This window comes from Euleptes europaea, chromosome 5, assembly GCF_029931775.1.
Source record: "Euleptes europaea isolate rEulEur1 chromosome 5, rEulEur1.hap1, whole genome shotgun sequence".
Classification (NCBI taxonomy): Eukaryota; Metazoa; Chordata; class Lepidosauria; order Squamata; family Sphaerodactylidae; genus Euleptes; species Euleptes europaea.
The window spans coordinates 30361994-30384252 of NC_079316.1; the positions used below are offsets into that span (position 1 = coordinate 30361994).

General features: G+C 44.7%; 1 protein-coding gene across 1 annotated transcript in view; it reads left to right on the forward strand.

The window, feature by feature from the left end:
- Positions 1-9778: 9778 nt before the first annotated feature.
- The window catches only part of ERICH6 (glutamate rich 6), a 38612-nt gene continuing 26131 nt past the window's right edge, over positions 9779-22259 (forward strand). The window contains exons 1-4 of the mRNA XM_056850390.1: positions 9779-9904; positions 16748-16896; positions 19851-19942; positions 21314-21368. Of these exons, the coding sequence (XP_056706368.1) occupies positions 9779-9904; positions 16748-16896; positions 19851-19942; positions 21314-21368 (422 nt within the window). The remainder of the gene's footprint in view (positions 9905-16747; positions 16897-19850; positions 19943-21313; positions 21369-22259) is intronic.

The window sequence follows — 22259 nt, forward strand, 5'->3', positions numbered from 1 at the left end:
ATGTGTTTTTTAGAATGGGAAACCATTATCAAAAAGCAAAGTTTTGTTATATGTATGGGATAGGAAGAGTCTCATTTCCTATAGCCAAAAAAAAAAAAAATAGGCAGTTTACGACTGGGCAGGATGAGGCGGTGAGAGTCTTGACAAGGTCAAATGGTCCATAACATTTTGGAATGCTCCCCGCACAAGTCCTTACATGCTAAAGTCCCACTACCTCAAGGAGAGCGGCCCCGCCTTCTGTTATTTGTAATGGGGGGAGCATTCAAAAATGTGGTCCTTTAGCTGCAGCAGGAATGGGGTTGCCAGGTCCCTACCTGCAGGAGCTTGGTTGTAGTGGGGGGGGGAGTGATCCACGTGCACACACAGTAATTTCCCTTTCAGGTTTACCCTGGAAGCGACGGGGACGCTCTAGCATATCCCTCAAAAAACTCTATGGGAACCATAAAAGGTGTGTTTTTTTTTTTTTAGGGATGTGCTAGAGCGTCCGTCGTTCCGGGATAATCCCAGAAGGGACATTATTTTGCCCCCTGTGCACACACATCACACACCCCCTTCAGCTGGCCTGCTTCCGCCCACTGGCTAGCCAAGGGGCGGCAGACAGCCAGTTAATTGGCGGGCAATTGCCCGCTATTAACTGGCATATGGCAACCCTATGCAGAACACCATCGCCTCAGGATTTTGCCTGCTCGTTCTGGTTCAGTCGCAGCTGTCTCTGAGGTAGGAAAGGAGGACGTTCTCTGTGGCTGGCCTCGTAAACAAGAATTACAGGGTGGGATTGGGAAAGATTTGCTGTACTTGTTAAGACAGTGACACAGGAACAGAAGGCCCTTTGGCCTTTTGTTGCTGTGCTTCTGTTGGTTGTTATTTAAAAAAAAAAAAAGGTTTGCCCTGTTACAAGAAAACAGTCCCCATAGGTCTGCAAAATGTTTGACCCTCTTCGTCATCCATCCATTTCAGCAAGAGCTGAAGAGGCTCAGTGTTTTGTGAGAGCTGCTTTGGTCTGGGTTGCAAAAGAAAAAAAAAGGAAAATGAGATGTTTTTGAGCCGTTAAAAGTAGGCCCCATCTATAAATATATCCAGGTTGTTTACATGTGGCTGCCCTTTGGGAAGACATACTTGACATCGACATTGTAAAGACTGGCTAAAATAACACGTTACCGGCCCGTGTCTTGTCCTTTTTGCTATTTAAGGTTTTTTTGGTGGTTGTTGCCATATTTACTCTAGTTTTTTAAATAAATATTTTGCAAAAATATCTGGCCAGGCTGTTCAGTTGTCTGGAAAAACAACTTGCTCATCAGTCATGTGACAGCATCAATGCCCTGCTAAGGTTGACTTGCATTAACTAGACACCCCAAGATATAACTCAGCGGTAGATCGTATGCTCTGCATTCATAAGGCTCCAGATTCAGTCTTCGACATCTGTCTAAAAAAGAGTCTCGGGGAACATAGCTGTGGAAAATCTCTGTTTGGAGGCTCAGAAACAGTACTGGTCCAGAAGACTAGTGGTCGTAGTCAGTTTAAAGTTGCCATTTAGTCTCTTTCTGTCCTGCCATTTCTTGCGTTACGTGGTCTCCTAATATGCCTTACAACTCTCTACTTCCTGCCCCCAACGGTGGTTGCTCTGCCTCAAACTGCTGTCACTCAGGCCTGATTTACACCTGCAGGAGAAAAAGGTGGTAGATTGTGAAAGTGGTTAAAGGGAAGAGCAGTGGTAGAGCATCTGTTTTGCAAGCAGCGGGTCCCAGGTTCGATCCTTGGCATCCCAAGTTAAAACAGGTAGTGAGTGAAGTGAAATACCTGTATCTTGCTGCATAATCTTGGAGCATAAGACCAAAGATACTGAAGAGCTGCTGGCAGTTAAAGTAGGCAGTACTGATAATAGACAAGTGAGCTGACGCAGGATAAGGCAAATTCAGACTGCAAGTGATGGATTCCATGTCTAAATGCTTCTTTGCCTAAATATCATTTGAACAGAAAAGTAGCAGAGCAAGGTGAAAGCTTCTACTTTTTTATAGTGCTATTTGTTTTCTGTTTGCAGGGAGTTTTTAATATAGGGAATATTTCAAAATAGGATCTTCCACCTTCAGCAGTGGAGGCCATTTTACCACCTCCAGCAACCCTAGAGAATAGTATGTCTATATATGCATTGCATTTGTACCCCACCCTTCCTGGAAGATGCTCAATTCAGAAGAAAAGGTTCTCCCTTCCTCCATTTTATCCTCACAATAACCCTGTGAGGTAGGTTAGGCTGAGAGAGAGTGATCGAGGCCACCCAGCGACCTTCCTAGTTGATGGGATCTCTCCAGTCCTAGTCCAATACTCTTAACTGCTAGACCACACTGTCTTTTGGTGTGCCATAATGGCTTGGGGGCTGAGCTCTGAACTGGGAACTACTTGTTGGAATCTTGTCTGTGCTGTAAGCTCACTAACAAGCCACTGTCAGTCTGCACCCCCCCCAATCTATTATATATGGATAACAGTTAAAGGACTGTTATAAGGATTGCACATGGTAACGTAGAATGGTTGAAAGCACTATGCAGTATTAAATGTTATTATCATCCTCCAAGGTCCCGCCTGGCTAATGGCTGCCCAGACCCCCAGCGATGCCGCCTGGCCTGCAGTGTCTATATCAGGCATGTCAAACATAAGGCCCGGGGGCCAGATGTGGCCCCTTGAGAGCTCTTATCCAGCCCGTGAGCCAGCCATGGCAGCCACGCGCCCACTCTCGATCTGGGCTGGTAAGCCCGCTGTGAGGTTGCCAGCTGAGGCAGCCACCACCACCCCGATCCTGATTTGGGCTGGCGAGGCATGGCCCGGCCCGGCCAAGTGGCATGTAATATCTGGCCCTTGTAACTAATGAGTTCGACACCCCTGGTCTATATCTTGTCCTGTGGCTACTTAATCAGCTAATGCAGAGCCTACGGTGCATAGCTCTTCCCTCTGTTCTTACATCTGATTGATATGTATATCCAAACACAAATAGCCCGTTTCTTTAAACATCTGAATAGGCTGGGAAGAAAGGACAATGTTTGGAATTGAGCAGAACAAATGAAAAAAACTTTTTATTGTTTTTTGATTTTATGCAGTTCAATAGTTTTGTGTTATGCATCTTCCACAAGATTATCAGCACCATTGGAGCATAAGACCCTGTAAACCAGATAACAAGGACATGTGAACAGAGATCAGTGTTAAGTTGCCCTGGTCTTGGGTGCTTCATGCAAAGTGAGATGGTGGTATGACTGGGGTGGTGGGCCCTTTGCCAGCCTTGGAGCACTGGAAGATGCCCAACCTTGCCACCTTCTGGACCTGGCCATGATCTTCCATGTATTCCATGATACAGAGTTCAAGTGCAGCAATTCATAGTACGAAATTCAGCCTCCTGAGAATATCAGGTTTTACATTGACTTGCATGCATGTGAAATATCAGAAGCCCAAGGAAGGGACCATCTGAGTGGGATTTCCAGTGATCAGGAAAGGGAGGTTTCAGTGCCCTGGTCCCTTCCCCTGAATAGCACAATTATGCCAATAAGCATCCTGATAAGATACACAGGTGGCAGAATGTTTGTTGGCATGGCCTTTGGGGTTTTAGTCAATTATTTCCTCACATTGCTGTCAGTACAGAGAAAGAGCAACTGCCGTTTGACATTGCCAGATATCACCTCAGCCTGTTGGCATCTGCAAGTTCCAAAGGTGGCCGGAAGAATTTTGCACTATCTCCCTCTTGCATATTGCCGGCTGTGCGTCTTTCTTGGTGTGTCCCTCGGCACAGACATCTCCTTGGCCTCTTTCAGCCCAAAGAATCTCAGAAACCCACAAACCTAGACGCTGAGTATTCTTGGCTTCCTGCATTTTGTGTAATGTTTCCATCTCTATAGAGGGCTTGAACGTTATCTAGAAGGGTTACTACTACCTTTGCCACTGGAAGCAAAAGTGACTTTTGAAGGACTTGGCAAAACTTCTCCAGTTGTTATTCACGTACTCCCTCTGGTAGACAGGTGCCTGTTCGATTTCCTCCCAGCCCCTGTTCTTGTTCTTCATACTGTGAAACTAATGGTTTAGTCGTTTCCACGTGCCTAGCTCTACTTATTATGGAAAAGTGGGTTTAAATATCCTTCTGCGAAACAGTTCTCTCACAAGCATTTGTATCTGGTCATTATTACGCTGGAGTCCAAAACCATCTGCTCTTATTACTGACATAAATTCCACACGTTTGTTACCCTGAATCATGCTGTGCTAGAACCTGCCAAACAATAACAGTTGGTATTGTCAATTGGAAGTCTGTGCCATCTTCTAAAAAAGGCTATACCTGTTTTTGGCACACAGAAACACACATCCAGGGAGTTCGGAGACTCAATAATCCATAAAAAAAGTGACCTAAGTAGCTGATAACAGAGTCCCAGAAAGAGAAAATTACCCTGTAAGAAGCAATGTCCTGATTTAAGATTAAGCCTGTCACCCAGTCCTTCTTGCGTTTTTACTTTGTAGCAGAACCAAACTGCCACTTCGAGGGGAGTAGAAAGCTTTTCTGACGATTAATCCAGAGATATACCATTAGTAAAATATCAAGAATACAGAAAGTTCCCAGGATATTTCCCAAGGTCTGAGAATTACACATTTGCATACTTCTGCTCTGAGCTCATCTGATTCATGGACTTGCTTTGCAACTTCTGGACATTTGCTGCTCACAACAGCAGTTCAGCAACTAAGGACCAAGGTCAGCTTTGATTGAAAGTTAGGTTTCACTTTTTAAAAAAAAAATCCTGCACTAAAACATAAGCCTGATTTTCTGCATGGCAGTTGATAAACTCCTTCTGTATCTGATTTGATGGGGAGCCTAGAGAAAAATGGGCCCATGCATACTCTGAAGAGCCCATTTTCCAGTTGTGGACTGTTTCAAACTGTTCACACAACTCCAGTGGCAGAGACTAAGTGGGAGCGCTGATGCCTATGCAGGGTGTGGAAGAAGACCTTTAAGGACATGTATTTTCATTTGCTTCTTTGTGTGTGTGTGTGATTTCCCTGGGGTAGATTTACTGAACCATGAGGGCTGCAAGATTCCTAGAACTTGGAGAGCCTTTAAATTGTGACAGGGGCTCAGGAGCCTTTAAATTGTGACACCGTCCTTAGAATAGCTACTGCAAATTCCAAAAGTGACCTCACCAGGATATTGAAAGCAAGGATGCCAACACAGCAATGCTGGCAGCTGCTCTTCCTTGTCACTTCCCAGGATGGTGTTTGCATTTCTCTCCTGGAGGAGCCAGAGGGACAAACATGGAGGTGTCAATGAACAAACATCACCTTTTGACCATATCCTCTCAGAGGATCACTGCGCACAACCTACGGCATAAGAAAAGAATGCCATCACTTCCTGAGTGATGTTACCAGACCAGAATGAGAGCCATCTGAGCAAGCAGAACCTCCGCCAGGTCCTGTGTGTGTGTAGAGTGCCATCAAGTGTCTGCCAACTTATGGTAATCCCTTATGGGGTTTTCATGGCAAGAGACTAACAGAAGTGGTTTGCCAGTGCCTGCCTCTGCATAGCAACCCTGGTATTCCTTGGTGGTCTCTCATCCAAATACTAACCAGGGCTGACCTTGCTTAGTTTCCGAGATCTGACGAGTTCGGTCTATACCATGCTGCCTTCCCTCCTATGCCAGGTCCTAATGAAAGCATAAAATGGATTTTCCCCAGTAGAAGCTTCAAGCTTTGAAAAAAGAAAGTACCTCTATTCTTGAACTCTTTCCGTATCCCTGTTCACACTGGGTTTCCCCACTGAGCTATTTGTTTCTTTCAATTCATCTTAAAAACCTGCTCATTTGCAAATCTCATCATTGGTCTGCTTGATTGCTTGAATGCACATCATTTGATCGCCCTTGGTGACGGGCAGCTAAATGTGTGAAATGGGGCATCTGAAATACGTCGTGATGATGGAAGTGGTATGCCAGATTGATTTCCGTCATTTAATATGTGATAACTTGCTCACAGGGATGTTCCAAACATCCACCAGTGAACATCCTGTTCGCCACTTGCCAACAGGGAGGAAATTTTTGGGCGGACTATTCCTCTACTTGTTGACCAGTTTGTGGGTGTTCAGCAGTTTGCTTTGCCCTATTCCTTCCTAAAAATACAATGCAATGCAACTGGCTTTTTCCACGTGTCCTTTTGCACACAGCCTGTTTGAGTTCTGATCCCCCCCCCCCCACATCCTTGCTGCCCTGCTGTTCCACTTGGCAGTCAACTGTTTATTTTAAATAGACAGCCAAATCAGTCACAAACCATGCAAGTCAATCATAAATAAAGGCTGTATTTTTAAAATAAACCCTGCCATTCCATGATCAGCTAAGTAGTCCTTAGGGGAGGGGAGGGAGCTCAGCGGGCATCTAATGCCATAGAACCCACCCTCCAAAGCTGTCAATTTCTCCAGGAAACCAGTTTTCTCTCTCTCTCTTTCTCTCATTCACTCACTTGCTCACTCAGGTACAACTGGTACCAAATACAACAATCCAGACTGGGACTCACTGGTCAGAGCCACTTCACTGTGCTGGTTTCCAGGTTGCTTCTGGGTTTGCTTTTGGGTTTTTTTTTTTTTTTACCTTTAAACCCCTGAACAGTTTGGGCCAAGTTAACAGAAGAACAACTTGCTCAACCTGCCTGAGATGTAAGATTAATGAGTGATACCTTCTCACAGGAACCCAGACGGTCTTAAGTGGGATTGGCAGAGTCTCATGACCCTCTTTTTCAGCTTTCAGCCCCAGAGAATAGAACATCTGTTTTTCAGAGCTGCAAGAATATTATCTATGGTAAATGAGCATCAGACTTTTTACATATGTTATTGTTGATTTTTTAAAAATGCCAAAATAGGAGAAATAATGCTGCGTAATGGGTTGGATCCCACCAGCCTTTTCACTTTCCCCCCTCCTCTTTATAGCCTCCATCCCATATGACTTTTATCTATGGAAGAAGAAGGAGGAGAAGGAGAAAAAGAAGAAGAGTTGGTTTTTATATGCTGACTTTCTCTACTACTTAAGGAAGAATCAAACCAGCTTACAATCACCTTCTCTTCCCTTCCCCACAACAGACACCCTGTGAGGTAGGTGGGGCTGAGAGAGCTCTAAGAGAGCTGTGACTAGCCCAAGGTCACCCAGCTGGCTTAGTGTGTAGGAGTGAAGAAACAAATCCAGTTCACCAGATTAGCCTCTGCTGCTCATGTGGAGGAGTGGGGAATCGAACCTGGTTTTCCAGATCAAAGTCCACCGCTCCAAACCACTGCTCTTAACCACTACACCATGCTGGCTCCTATGATCCCCATGATAACCTTTGGGAGGGGGTTCAAGATCCCTCCTTCCTTTTCACCATCAGAAAACTGGTTGCATGCAATATATCTCAGTTCTAATACCCTCCAATGGGACAAAAAGGGAGCAATCCAAAGCTGGTTGGCTCAAAAGTAAGTCTCATGTTATTCAATGGGGCTTATTCCCAGGAACGTGTCTTTAGGATTGCAGCCAGAATCACCTTAGATGAATGCTTTAATGTGAAGTTTGAGATGCATAGTAATATTTTAAAAGAGGATAGGAAAAACTTCCTTAAAGTCGAGATGCTGTAAAAGAAAAACTGACTCTTGAGGCTGACATCTGTTCAAATGTGTTCAACAGATGTGCAAGTGAAGAACTGGCTACATTAATATGATAAATGTGGGGACATATTTATCATATGGCATAGACAGAACTAAAGAGTCCACTCTACAGCTGTTCTGGGGCTCAGACCCTCGATTTGGAAATAATATTCAATCGTAATTCCAGGCCTCACGGACGGGTCTATCTTTGCACACCCCTATTTAGTATGCAAATCTAGATCAAATGCAAAAATCTTCATTTGCTGATGAGGTAGGACCATTAGTATCACTGCAAGCCTCGGTACTATAGCTCAATAAAGCAAGGCTGGTATGCGTTCATCTAACAAGAACAGGCACAAGCATAGTTATCACATATGATGAACTGTGCGTCGGATTCACGGGATTTCCTACACAGAGTTTTCTACAAATAAGTGACTTTCATGTAGGAAATTAATTGTGTTTGAAGTAGCCCTAGGTTTATTCAGTCACAGTAATAAAATAGTGGGGAATCATAATTTTATGTCCCCCCATGTGTGCGCATGCTTAATTTCACTGCCATGAGCAGACTATTCACAGCGTAGCAAAAATGGAAAGTAGTATTCCGCTGGGATTATACCAAAGAATTGCTTGGCAATTTTAAAAATGTTTCTATGTCAACAGATCTGATCAGTAGAAAAATTTACGGTCACCAAACGGCAGAGTTGATGCTCTGTTCATAGAGTGGGATTTTTTGTTGCTTGCGCAGCTAAAATATATGTACATTTGGCACATCTGGAGTATTCTTAAATGTGGTTTTGAATGCTTTAGATCAGTGGTTCCCAAACCTTTCGGCCCACCGCCCCCTTGGTTCCACAAACTCAACCCCAGCACCCCTACCCTATCCAACAACACAAAGGGGCCCACCTCTAATGCCCCCTGCTGCCCCCTTGCTTCTTAGTGCCCACCTAGGTAATCCCACTGCCCCCCAGGGGGTGGTACTGCCCACTTTGGGAACCTCTGGTTTAGATGAATTATATCATAACAGTCTTATCAGTACAGCATGTTAGATTTCTAATGCATACTGTTAATACATTTTTGTATTTTGTTACAACTCAGTGGCTCAAAAGTACAGTTTTATTTAATGCAAGTGTTTCTATGGAACAAGAGATGCTTCCGCTCATGGAAGTGTTCACAGTCATGGACCTCTGAAATAGGGTTGCCAGGTATGGCATGGCAACCACTGGGAGACCAGGGGGCAGGGACATAGGGATGGCTGTCAGCGATGGTGTGACAGCACTTCCGGGGGAACTCCTCTCTAGGAGTTGCTGGAAACTCTATGCTGAGATCAGGTTTTCACCATGGCATCAGTCATTGCTCCTCAATGCTGTTCTGCTGCAGAGGAGGAACTATGCTTGAATTTGCAAACAAGTCAGCAATTCAATATATATATAAGCTCCATGAGCTGTTCCGAGCGTAGCACGTCCTGCAGGTAGCAAAATTAGGCTGGAAGCCTCAGAACAGTTTGCAAACTTGTCTTCGAGGTTGTTTTTAACCCACTTTTCTTCTGAAATGGGATCCACCGTAACCTTTTGCCACTGGCCCTTCTAGGCCCCCATCCACAGCTTGTTTCTATTTCCATGGGAAGAAACAGGCGCTTGTCTCTGCCCCCCCTTGAGACCTCCACTGGTACAAGGAAGGCAAGAATGCTTGCTTGCATATTACAAATTTACCACTGATTGTGGCATCAAAAAAAGAGACAGCGGTACTGATATATTTGGCCATTCCAGCCTCTGCCATTTATTTTGGAACAACTATAAAGTTATTCCGCCCCTATTTAATATGATCCAGCCTGGCAGAGCCGCAAAGGCACATAATAGAAACGAACAAGGGAGGAAGGAGGAGCGAGTTCGATTCCAAATAGGTCAGGAGAGAGCAGGATGGGGGGGGGGGAAAGCATCCTGAACAAACCACTGTAGGCTGGAAAGCAGGGGGCGGGGCTCTGGAAAGGCGACGCCCACCTCCTTGTAGTCTGATTCGGCAGCGCCGTCTCCCCGGAGACAAGAACGCAAAACATCCCACGTCACAGAGGACGGAGAACGCCGCCTCTCCGAGCGCTCCCCGGGGTCTTAAAGGGGCCGCCGCCCCTGCAGCGATGCGCTTGCAAAGAGGGGCTGGGTGCACCGCGTTATGGAAGGCGCTTCGGAAAACCCCGGGAAGGAGAGCGGTGGAGCCGAGGACGCAGGTGCTGCTCGAGCGTCTCTGCCCTGGACCATCGGTGCCACTGGCAAACACGGAAGAAAAAAGCCCCCGCGGGTGGGGTGGGGGAGGTGGAATTGAGATTAGAAAAATGTATTTGGGGCGTCCCCAAGAGGGACGCTGCGATGCAGGTCTTTGGGGAGGGAAGCAAGGGCGTGCGGAATCAGGCGATGCCACGTGTTGAATCGAGCCGCCTCTAGGCGCATGGCGAGGCGCCGGATTAGCAAATTGGGACCGAGCGAAGTATCACTCGTCGGTCTGCCTCCAAAGAGGCGAACTTTTTTTTTTTAGTCAAAAAGGGCAAAAGTCCAGTAGCATAATAATAATAATTATTATTGTTGTTGTTGTTGTTTTATGACAATGCTCCGTGCGGGCGATGTGCAACGCAGCGGCGCTGCTTGTAAGTTTTTGCCATGTTTTCCACGGCGATGGCGTCTCTCAAAACTGAGCCCCAACTTCGTGCTGCCCTCTGGCGCCGCCCTGATGTGATGAATGGTGGAGCAATTCCCCCCCTTCCCCTTGCCACTGCGTCATCTGGATCAAAGGCGGGGGGTTAAGATGAAGCGGAGATCGATTCCACCCGCTGAAACGTCACGTCCCGCTATATACCCTGGGGAGATCAAGTGCGGCTTGCAGCGATTTTCCTCCAGTCGTTTCAGTCACTATCTTTGAATAGGGTTGCCAACCTCCAGGTAGTTGAATAACTATACAGTTAGCCTGCTATACAGTTAGTTAGCAAAACCCAACATAGCAGAAAACATTCACTAAGATAATAATTTAATTAGGCATATGTATTTCCAATAGTATATTCATTAGTAATGCCCAAATCATGTGAATTCTTATCAATTCTAAATCATATCGGTTCGCATATATGCTGTTAAATCACAGGCATTTCTAATCAGTAGTCTTTTGTGAGTATCTCGCCAACTTGCCACACACGGGACTACTAATCAACGGAGCATTAACAAGAAGACCTCTGCTATCTACATTGCCAGAGTCCAATACTATTGTGACTGTTCCAACGTCTTTCAGACGCAAGTTGGCGAGATACTCGCAAAAGACTTTACTGATTAGAAATGCTTGTGATTTAACAGCATATATGCGAACCGATATGATTTAGAATTGATAAGAATGCACATGATTTGGGCATTACTAATGAATATATTATTGGAAATACATATGCCTAATTGAATTATTATCTTAGTGAATGTTTTCTGCTATTTTGGGTTTTGCTAACCTCCAGTAAGTGGCAGAAGATCTTCTGCTATTACAACTGATCTCCAGCCAATAGAGATCAGTTCACCTGGAGAAAATGGCCGTCATGGCAATTGGACTTTATGGCATTGAAGTCCCTCCCTTCCCCAAACCATGCCCTCTTCAGGCTCCGCCCCCAAAACCTCCCACCAGTGGCGAAGAGGGACCTGGCAACCCTATCTTTGAAAGACTTGCAATTTAAGTTCCTCCTTTAACATCCAGTATTCATAAAGGCATAATTGCATCAACGGATCCTTGTGATACCCTGGTGAAAAGGCGAACGAGGTGGGGAGAGTTGTGTGGGATGCCTGATTCACACATTACAGAGTACACAGGTTGGGGCCCAGAGCCTTTGTAACAGCCAGACATGATTTGCGGGTTCTCCTTCATTCGCTGTCAAGACACAGACTTGATTCTCATTGTCTATAGCAGCAACCTCCAACCTTGGAGGAGGAGAGTGACGCTTCACATGGCTGTTTTAACACACGCAGGCAGTATTTACTGAAATGTTGGTAGATCTGGACTGTATGGTATCCCTGCACACACCCTCCCTCTATCCAACATACAGAGAGTCCCAGCTAAATAACATGCACGAGCAAGACCATTATGCCATATCGTGTAGAAGAGCGATCAAGTATATTGACTTTTCTGCATTTTTTGCTATTGAAATTTTGTTGCTGCTGTTTTTTCCCTTGCTGTTGAAATGACCGACTAAAGTCAGCAGTGACTCACAGTCAGGGCCGGTGCTACCATTAGGCGAACTAGGCGGTCGCCTAGGGTGCAGACCTCAGAGGGGCGCAGAACTGGCCTGAGCGGCATAGTTTCTTGAAAAAACGTGACTGCAGTCCAAGCTCTGCTCATGACCTGAGTTCGATCCCAACGGAAGTTGGTTTCAGGTAGCCGGCTCAAGGTTGACTCAGCCTTCCATCCTTATGAGGTCGGTGAAATGAGGACCCAGCTTGCTGGGGGTAAAGGGAAGATGACTGGGGAAGGCACTGGCAAACCACTCTGTAAACAAAGTCTGCCTAGTAAACGTCGGGATGTGATGTCACCCCATGGGTCAGGAATGACCTGGTGCTTGCACAGGGGACCTTTACCTTTTTTACCTTACCACCACAGTGCTATGGAATATAATTAATTATAACTTCTTATAAAAAGTTTTGTAGGAATGCATCAGGCTTTTATTTTTTCTACAAGACATCTGTTTTTGAAAATTAGTTAGCAATTGGGGGGGCACAAGTAGTTAGCCTTGCCTAGGGCGCAAAAAAGACTGGCCCTGGCCCTGCTCACAGTGCAATCCTAACTCGACTAAGACTATTGAAGTCAATGGGTTTAGTGGGGCATAACTTTGTTTAGGAGGACTGAAGTCAATGGGTAAACTGAACTGTTGCATTCAGAGCTAGGGCATAGAACTGTGGCTGCCATCATAACTGACTTAGCTGCATCAGAGCCAATATTCTACCAAGCATTTGTGTTTTAGAAACTATACATATATATTTTTTATTTTACTTCATTTCTACCCACCTTTCTCCACAGTGGGGTCCCAGAATGGCTTGCATAGTTCTCCTCTCCTCCGTTTTATCATCACAACAACCCTGTGGCATATGTTACGCTAAGAGTTTGTGAGTAGCCCAAGGTCACCCAGCCAGCTCCCATGGCAGAGTGGGGATTTGAACCCAGGTCTCCTGGATCCTAGTCTGACCCTCTAATAGGGTTGCCAGGTCCCTCTTTGCCTCTGGTGGGAGATTTGGGGGGCGGAGCATGAGGAGGGCAGGGTTTGGAGAGGGGAGGGACTTCAATGTCATAGAGTCCTATTGCCAAAGCGGCCCTTTTCTCCAGGGGAACTGATCTCTATCGGCTGGAGATCAGTTGTAATAGCAGGGGATCTCCAGCTAGTATCTGGAGGTTGGCAAACCTACCCTCTAACCACCACCCCATACTGGCTGTATATATAGATACATTTAGTAACTTATTGCAAGCCACCTTGCCTACAGCTTTTTTTGTGTGTGTTTGACAGAGAGTGAAGATTTTGGAAAAGGATATTCAGCCCCAGCAGCTGATATTCCTAGTGGGTAAGTCACTGGTAAACCTCTTCTTATTTTCTTCACTGCTCCAGTGTCATAGTTTGTCCCACTGTTGCAGGAATGCTGCAGTGCATCGCTAAATATCGACTTGGGGAGGGGCTGTGGCTCAGTGGCAGAGCATCTGCTTGGCATGCAGAAGGTCCCAGGTTCAGTCCCCGGCATCTCCAGTTAAAGGGACTAGGCAAGTAGGTGATGTGAAAGACCTCTCTACCTGAGACCCTGGAGAGCCGCTGCCAGTCTGAGTAGACAATACTGACTTTGATGGATCAAGGGTCTGATTCAGTATAAGGCAGCTTCATGTGTTCATGTGACTGTTCATTCAAGAACCATCCAGTAACAAACATTGGCAGTTGGAGGTTCAGGACTAATGAAAGAAAGCACCTCTTCATATAACACATTATTAACTTGTGGAATTAATCATCCCAGATATCATGATAGCCACTTTTCTCAGAGGGCTTGAAAAAAAAATGGAGAGTAGGCCTATCTATGTAACAACCAAAAATGAAGCCTCCATGTTTAGTGGCAACAAACCTGTGATGTCAAAATGCCAAGGTTAAACTCCAAGAGTGGGTATCTCCCCCATGCCTTCTTGGTGCATTTCCTGGGTCTGGCTGCCTTTGTAGGCAGAATACAAGCTAAATACTCTTCTGGTCTTATCCAGCAAGGCAGTTGTTATATAGATGGAGTTTGCTGTGCTGTATTTTGTGCAGCTTTGTGAACTGTCTTCTGCTATCCTGTATTTCCAGAGACTGCAGGGAGCTATCTTGGTCTGAAGGGATATGTAAACCCAAAGCCTTTTTTTAAGGACCAAACAAAATAAAACAAAATAGTGTGTAAACTGCCAGGTTCTCCAGAAGTCTTCATAAGGTGGGATGTTAGAAAAAGGAGGGTAAAAAAAAAAGAAGATGTTTCAAGTCCTGATTTGAAAGATCTCCCTTCTTTGAAGAATGCCTTATAGAACAGATTAATGTGGAGCTGGTATCAAGTGTCACATTTGATAAATTACCCGTTTTTAAAAAAAAATTTTTTTCAAATGAAGGCTGCTATTTTCTCTTTTTCCTTCCAGCAGACCAAAAAAAACCCCAAATTTGATACCAGCTCCACTCAGCACTACTTTTTCTAATCAATCTGCCTGGCATTCTACAAGCAGCCTCAAGATCAGGGCCTGAAACAGCCCTTTATTTCCTTTTGTTTTTTTAGCATGCATTCAGATGAAGAGTTCTGAAGAACTCAAAAGCTTGCATACTTTGTATTATTTTGCTTGCCCTTAACAAATTATATATTTAGCATGCATTCAGATGAAGAGTTCTGAATAATTCAAAAGCTTGCATACTTTGTATTATTTTGCTTGCCCTTAACAAATTATATATTTTACAACCGAGGGACCCACAAGGATGTGTAGTGGGGGGGGGGGGCATCTCATTTGCCCTCCCACACTGTTTTTTCCCCTTCCCTGAGAGCCTCAATAGACTCTTCCCTTTTCTTGCTTCCTTGTCACTCACCAGCCAACCTAATTTATCTTCCCTCTTGTCTTCAGCTTTCCCTACTTCCTTCTCTCCTTTCCACTCACCTACCTACCTATTGTTTGCCCCCACCAGCTTCAACCCCCCCCTAGCAGCCTCTACCTAAAAAAGCTATAGCCCAGTTGTGTGATGCCAGCCGCTGGGCCAGGCCCACTACGCGTGGTAGGGAACTTGCAAAGGCTTGGAGGGGGCAACTCACTTTCCCGTATATCCTCCTTACTGCACAGTTTCCTCTTTTCTTCCTCCTGGCAGCCCCCGTATCCCCTTCCTTTCCCCTGCCTCATTTGCTCCTTCCCAGCCATTCAGTAGCTTATCTTTTATCTGCCTCCCATCTTCCATCTATATTTATTATTTATTTAATTCATTTATATCCCACCTTTATCCACAATGGGGACTTAGGGAGCTTGCATCATTTCCCCTCCTCCTTTTCTATCTTTACAACAACTCTGTGATGTAGTTAGGCTGAAAGTACGTTACTGGTCCAGGGTTACCTAGTGAGCTTCCCTGGTGGACTGTTGGTTTAAACCTGGGTTTCCTAAAACCTAGTATGAAGCTCTAACCACTACACTTCACTGACTTTCATAGGGTGGCTGCTGTTGAACAGTAGCAAGCAGCCAGGCCTAGGTAAGTCATGCAAGTCAGGTGGTATCAAGTCATTCAGTGGTTGCTGCAGGCTTGGCCCCAATTTGTCCTCCCCTCAAAGGCCAAAACAGCCCTGGAAAGGGCCTTGTCCCTTTCTCCTGCTTTACTGACAGAAACCAAGCTTCAAATGCTGGCAAAGATGTTTTAGTTGCCTAGCGGCGGCCACTAAAAACATCTGGTTCTTAAAGCTACATGTACACCTTTTATCATTTAGGGGTTTTTAACTCCCCAAATGTATGTGTGTGGTGTTTTTGTTTGTTTTCAGATTTCAGATTTTTCTGCAAACCTGGGGTGTTTTTTAAGGTTTGTAGAAAGATCTGCCTAGTAAAGTGGACTAATGGATAATGTTCCAAATCCATATTTAATTATCACAACTGTGTTTTATTATGTGATATCTAAATTACTATTAATATCAGTCTGAATTTTTTATAATATGTCCACTGCCCCAGTTAGAGCTGAGTAGAGCTTCACGTGTAAAGCATCTTAAAAGAACCATATAATTAAATAATCATAAATGTGAGTAATGGCTGTAAACAGGAAAGGAAATTTCCGGTAAACAGGAAAGGAAACATGGTGAAATTGTCACACAGTTTACTACTGTACAAACTTATGTTGTTTTTGGGATTCACCCGTTCACTCAACATAATTATACTCTAGTTTTTCTTGTCCTCACAAGAAATTGTTGAAGTCTGAGAAAATAGTATTTGAAGTAAATGGAGAATAATAATGTGTTGTTCATTTTAATAATGGCTTTACCTTGCGATGCCCAGTTTTAAAAGCAGCATTGACTAGCTCATAAAGAAGTTAATCTTGATTGTCTAAGGTTTCCTAATGCAGAGTTTTACACTCATTGCTGCCCTGTCCTCAGTGAATTGTAAAAAAGACACATCCATGATGCTGTCAGCAGTTAGAGTTTTCCTGTTATATCTCTTCCCCAGATTGTAAACCATAATCTTATATCTGGGCATATTTTAAACTGTGGGTCCATTCGGTACTTAGACCACTGATAGTGAGCAAAGAGCTTGATATGGTATCCTCTGAGGCATGGTGGGTAAGGATGAGCTCCTTTTCGATTTGTGTATAGTTTTGTTCTGTCTTAGACAAGATCCGGTTGCTATTGGTCTCCCTTGCTATTCGGGCTCCAATTGCTAAGTGATGTCATTGCCGAAAAGAGCCTTGAGAAAGTGCTGGGTTTATTGGGTTTATGTCTAGCCAGATATTGAATAGTCCCTAGACTCCTTTGGAGAAAGACCCTTTCAGCAGGAAGGAATGTGGCCATGACTCTTTGCTGTCATGCCTTCCTTCAAGAAGATCTGGCCCGGGTACTTGGTGGCATCCATCCAAACTGGAATTTTGCCTTTGTTAAACTTGATTTCCCTTCTCCGTGTTCTCCCAAGGACCTGCCAGAGCACTTCGTCATGTTCCTCTTTGGTAAACGCATTGATATTCCTGTCATCTGCAGTGCTGTGGACACCTGGAATATCCCCCAGACACTCATGATTCTGTTGAAAGACCTCATGGCAGACGTGATGCCAAAGGGCAGCCAGTTAAAGGGATATCTCCCACGTGGGGTGCTGAAGGCACACAGTTCTGCAGACTCTTTATCGAGGGCTACTTGCCAGTAGCCATATTTCTCATCCAAGATGATGAATAGCTTTTTGCCGGCCAGGTTACTCTATATTATAGTCTTCTAATGCAGGGATGGATCAGAGGAGCGTGCCTATTAGGTGCTGTGGAACACAGGCAGGACAATGCTGCTGCAGTCGTCTTGTTTGTGGGCTTCCTAGAGGCACCTGGTTGGCCACTGTGTATACAGCCTGCTGGACTTGATGGGCCTTGGTCTGATCCAGCATGGCTTTTCTTATGTTCTAAGTGCCTTTGTGCTCAACTGCCTTAAGAGATCCCCAGAGTCTGGATCTGCATAGATATCAGGTGTGTTGTAGTATCTTCCTAATGCTTTTTCTTCCAATAATTGTAGCATTACAACAATTTCATAAACTTCTGGCTCATTCTCAGTTTCTGTGGCTATTCCCATTTTCTTCAGTTGTCTCTTAAATTCCCCCGTGACATTTAGCTCAGAGGGAGGTTTAAGTTGTCCCATCCCTTTCTGTTCAGTGCAGGGTTCAGAATCTGGAAGTTCCTCAGCAGATGGTTTTGTTAGAAGAGCAGGCCACTCCTGACACCATGTAGCATCCTCTGAGGCATGATGGGTGAACTTACCGTACCTGTCCAGAGGGGTGAACTTGCATATCCTTCTTCCTGTTTACCCTTCAGTCTTTCTCAGCAGCTAACTGTAGGGGAACTGGTAGCTTAACAACAAGGCTCTTCATTGCTTCCAGCTGGGAAGGAATACATATAATGGAGAATACTGATGAAAGGCGACAACACATCAACACCAAAAAGGGTTGCCAACTTCTAGGTGGTGGCTGGAGATCTCCTGGGATTCCAACTGACCTCCAAGTGACAGAGATCTGGAGAAAATGGCTGCTTTGGAAGGTGGACCGTATGGCAGTATACCCCATTGAAGTCCCTCCCCAAACCCCACCCTCCTCAGGCTTCTCCCCCCAAAATATCCAGGTAATTCCCACATGAACACATGAAGCTGCCTTATACTGAATCAGACCCTTGGTCCATCCAAGTCAGTATTGTCTACTCAGACCAGCAGCCGCTCTCCAGGGAGAGGTCTTTCACATCACCTACTTGCCTAGTCCCTTTAACTGGAGATGCCGGGGATTGAACCTGGGACCTTCTGCATGCCAAGCAGATGCTCTACCTCTGAGCTACAGTCCTTCCCCAACCCAGAGCTGGCAACCCTAACACCAAAGCACAAGACCCAAGTGAGAGGGAAACAGAAACAAGTTCTTGAGGGTTCAGTTAAAGCTATACACACGTACATAGCTCTCACTTGGGTTTTGTGTAGACTCATGTACTTGGGTTTTGTGTAGACACATTACCATTCCATAGAACACAAGAGTAGTCTTACTGAATCAGACCAGTGGTTCTTCTAGTCCAACATCCTGACTTACACAGTGGCCAATTGAATGCTCCCCAGCTGCCAACTGAATGCTCAGGTCTGCAAGCTGTGCTTTCCCCTATTTCTATTCCCAGTAATTGGCATTAAGATTACTGTCCCTGAAAATGGATGTTCCATTTAGTCATCACCTACTTTCCTTTCCTTTGGGTTCCAGGCTAAAACACATCTTTTTACCCAGGCTTCTAATTAGGGGTTTTATCTTATCAGCTTTTTAATGGTCTGTTTCTGTTTTATGGACAGTTTTTATGCTGCTTATGTCTAATTACTTTTTTTTTAATGGCTTGGTTTTTTTTAATATGCTGTGGTTTTTTACTGTAAGCTACCTCAAGCAGGACATAGATATATTCTAAACAAACAAATAAATATTTGTTCTTGATAGACCTGTCCTTGACGAATTTGTCTATTCCCCTTGGAAAGTCTGCATCAGCATCTGAACATGCTTGGTTACACCTTGGCCTCTTCTAAAATGGACAGGAGGTCAAAGGCTTGCATGTTTATACTGCTCTCATAGTGACAGAGAAAGGGAACATTGGGTTCAGAGAGTTAGTAAACCCTTAGAGACAGGAGTTAGGCTGAAGAAGAAGAGTTGGTTTTTATACACCCCTTTTCTCTACATTTAAGAAACCTTAAAGCAGCTTACTAAGAGCCCCGTGGCGCAGAGTGGTAAGCTGCAGTACTGCAGTCCAAGCTCTGCTCGCGACCTGAGTTTGATCCCGACGGAAGTTGTTTTCAGGTAGCCGGCTCAAGGTTGACTCAGCCTTCCATCCTTCTGAGGTTGGTAAAATGAGTACCCAGCTTGCTGAGGGTAAAGGGAAGATGACTGGGGAAGGCACTGGCAAACCACCCCGTAAACAAAGTCTGCCTAGTAAACGGCGGGATGTGACATCACCCCGTGGGTCAGGAATGACCTGGTGCTTTCACAGGGGACCTTTACCTAAAGCAGCTTACAATCACCTTCCCTTCCCCTCCCCACAACAGACCCCTTCTGAGGTAGGTGGGGCTGAGAGAGTTCTGAGAGAACTGTGACTGGCCCAATGTCACCCAGCAGGCTTCACGTGGAGCAGTGGGGAATCAAATCCAGTTCTCCAGATTAGAGTCTGCCACTCTTAACCACTACACCAGGGTAGCCTGACCCTTGCATCTCTTAATTCTGGGGTTTAAAGGGGAGGAGGAGGGAATTGGTACTGTAGTATTCCTGGGTACATGTCCCGTTCACATTGTAAAGAACCGGATAAGAGGGAAATTGGCCTCAGAGAACATGTTTCCTCTGAGGCCAATTCCCTCCCACCCATTGTTGACCACTTCCCACAGGCCTCCATTTGTTGTACACGTGGCCATTCGGAGGCAGTCACCAGCATATAATTTTCTGTTAAAAAGTGAAATACTTCTCAGGTAAAGTTGACCTGTTACAGTTGTTGCTATAAGATAACATCCTTTCTTTATATGTGAATCTCTTTTCAATATAGGTCATCTGAAGAGGTTATGACAGTTGTGGATTTTGGCAGCATGACAGAGATGGAATCGGAGGGGGCCATTGAAAGGCCAGATACAGGACCAGGTAGCATAATATTAGTATTTTGGAACAAGAGGAAAGGCCATATGTTTTTCTCAGCGAAAGGAAAACAAGTATTTTGAAGCTCATAGACTATAACAAGGTCACCATCACCACATTCTCCTGGCTTGACAAACCAGTTTTGCTATGCCTGAATTCCTGCTGCTCTGCTTACCCAGCTGTGTTTCATAAGAACTGTGTTATTCATCTGCCCTTCTTATTGCCAGGAACATTTTGCCTGCTTTCCATGAATTCCCTGACTCATCAGGTTTCCATTCATCCTTGTCTTCACTACTATTTCAGAGCATGAAGAATGCTGTTTTGCATCCATATTCCCTGTGTGGGAATAGCTTTTGTACAACCTGTTTCTTCTTAGGCAGAGAAAGCATGCCCCAAAATGTGTGATAGCTTTGTATTAATCGTACCGGTTGAGAAGGTATGATGATGGTGCAGGAGCAAGCACACAGGACAGTCCTATAGCCAATCCAGTTCGTCACCTGCACATCCAAGTTAGCTGGTAGAACAGCAAAAAGCTTTTTAAAAGGTTTTTGGCAAGCTGTCTGCATTTTCTCAAGGAAGGCAGAGCTGGTTTCAACCCTTGTACAGCAGAGACCGAACACCTTTCTCACTCCATATTCTTGGTAAAAGGCATTTCTTGCTGCAGCCAGTTTTGCCCCTAAGTATGTGTTTTCCACATGTCCTAGCTTTGGAAAAGATTACTGAATGTGTTATATTTCCACTTTATATAGCAGAACAATGCACATTAAGCAAAAAAGTACTATAGCTTTGAAAAAAAGCTGCTCTCAATAAATGCTGCCCTGGTTAGTATATAGTACATGCCTGGACAGAAACAGTGGGGGTTACTGCACTTTGTATTCCCAGGGATGTATTAAGAGTTTGAAAATGTTGTAAAAAACATCGCTTTAAAAGGGTTTTTGGATACCACGGCTTATAAATGGTATCAAAGGGGCCAAACAAAGTGCGAACAGTATTTTTTATAACGTTTTCAAACTCTTAATACATCAGTGGGAATACATAGAAAGTGCGAACAGTAATTTTTATAACATTGTCAGATTCGTAATACATCGCTGGGAATACAAGTGCGGTAACAGCCAACGATTAGGCAGAATGGGGTGGGTGGGTTAGGGTTTTTTGTTGTTGCAAAAGCTAGGAAATAGTCGACCTTCATTCTCCTTTACAAATGGATGTGTCTCTCTCCTTTATGTCATTTTTAGCATAAGAAAAAACAGCCCATTACCACATCTAGTGGATTTTCATATTATTTGTAATATGAAAAGTTCAGTATGGATGTTTTTATATCTGCCTAATCTTGTTAGTGCGGTCAGGATTGACTGTTAATGGTGCTTGTATGAACAGATTCAGAAGATCATCCAGGAAGGATGAAAAGTAGAACTTCCATGTCTTCAGAGAGGTAATGAAGAATCCTGGATGTGTGTGTGTGTGCGTGCATGCGCACGCGGGGGGAGCCTTCCTGTGTGTAGTCAATGGAATCAGCCTTGTTAAACTTGGGGGAATTTACAACAAAATTTGCTAGGGCTGCTGCAGGCATTAACTTTGACCATTTTCTAATCCTGTTGTGTTGCGTTCAGACTGTGCCTTGGGACCTGGAAGCTCTGTGCAGCAAGTATTCCCAAGATATCCACAGAGATCTGGTGGTAGCAACTTCTGCACTCTTGATATTGCACTCTCAAGAGTGCAGAATTTGCCACAGCTTGAGCTGTGGCTGTCTTGGGGATGCTTGCTTCGCTTTAGAAAACAGTGTGGTATCACTTCTGAGTATATGGTTCCTACACTCCTCAAACATTGCCCTAATTGTTAATAAGGTGTGTTTCCTTGTTTTAAATTGGTTGCCGCTTACTCTGTCCCTGCTCATCCATGGGGGGAATTGCAATAGGATTCTAGCACTGTGCCTGTCGCATGCGCATTGAAATTATGTTTGCTTCCAATAGACTATACTGTGATCAGAATGTGAATTTCTCAGGGCCAAGCTACATGTTTGTCCTGACCTGGATGGCCCAGGCTAGCCCGATCTCATCAGATCTCTGATGCTAAATAGGGTTGGCCCTGGTTAGTATTTGGATGGGAGAGAGATGGGAGAGACCATCAAGGAAATCCAGGGTCACTATGCAGAGGCAGGCAATGGCAAACCACCTCTGAATGTCTCTTGCCTTGAAAACCCTGTGGGGTCATCTGTGACTTGATTGCACTTTACACACACACACACACAACACACACACACACACACAGAAGCTACCCCTTAAATCTGCTACATGATCACCATGGGAACTTGCAGCAAGACAAA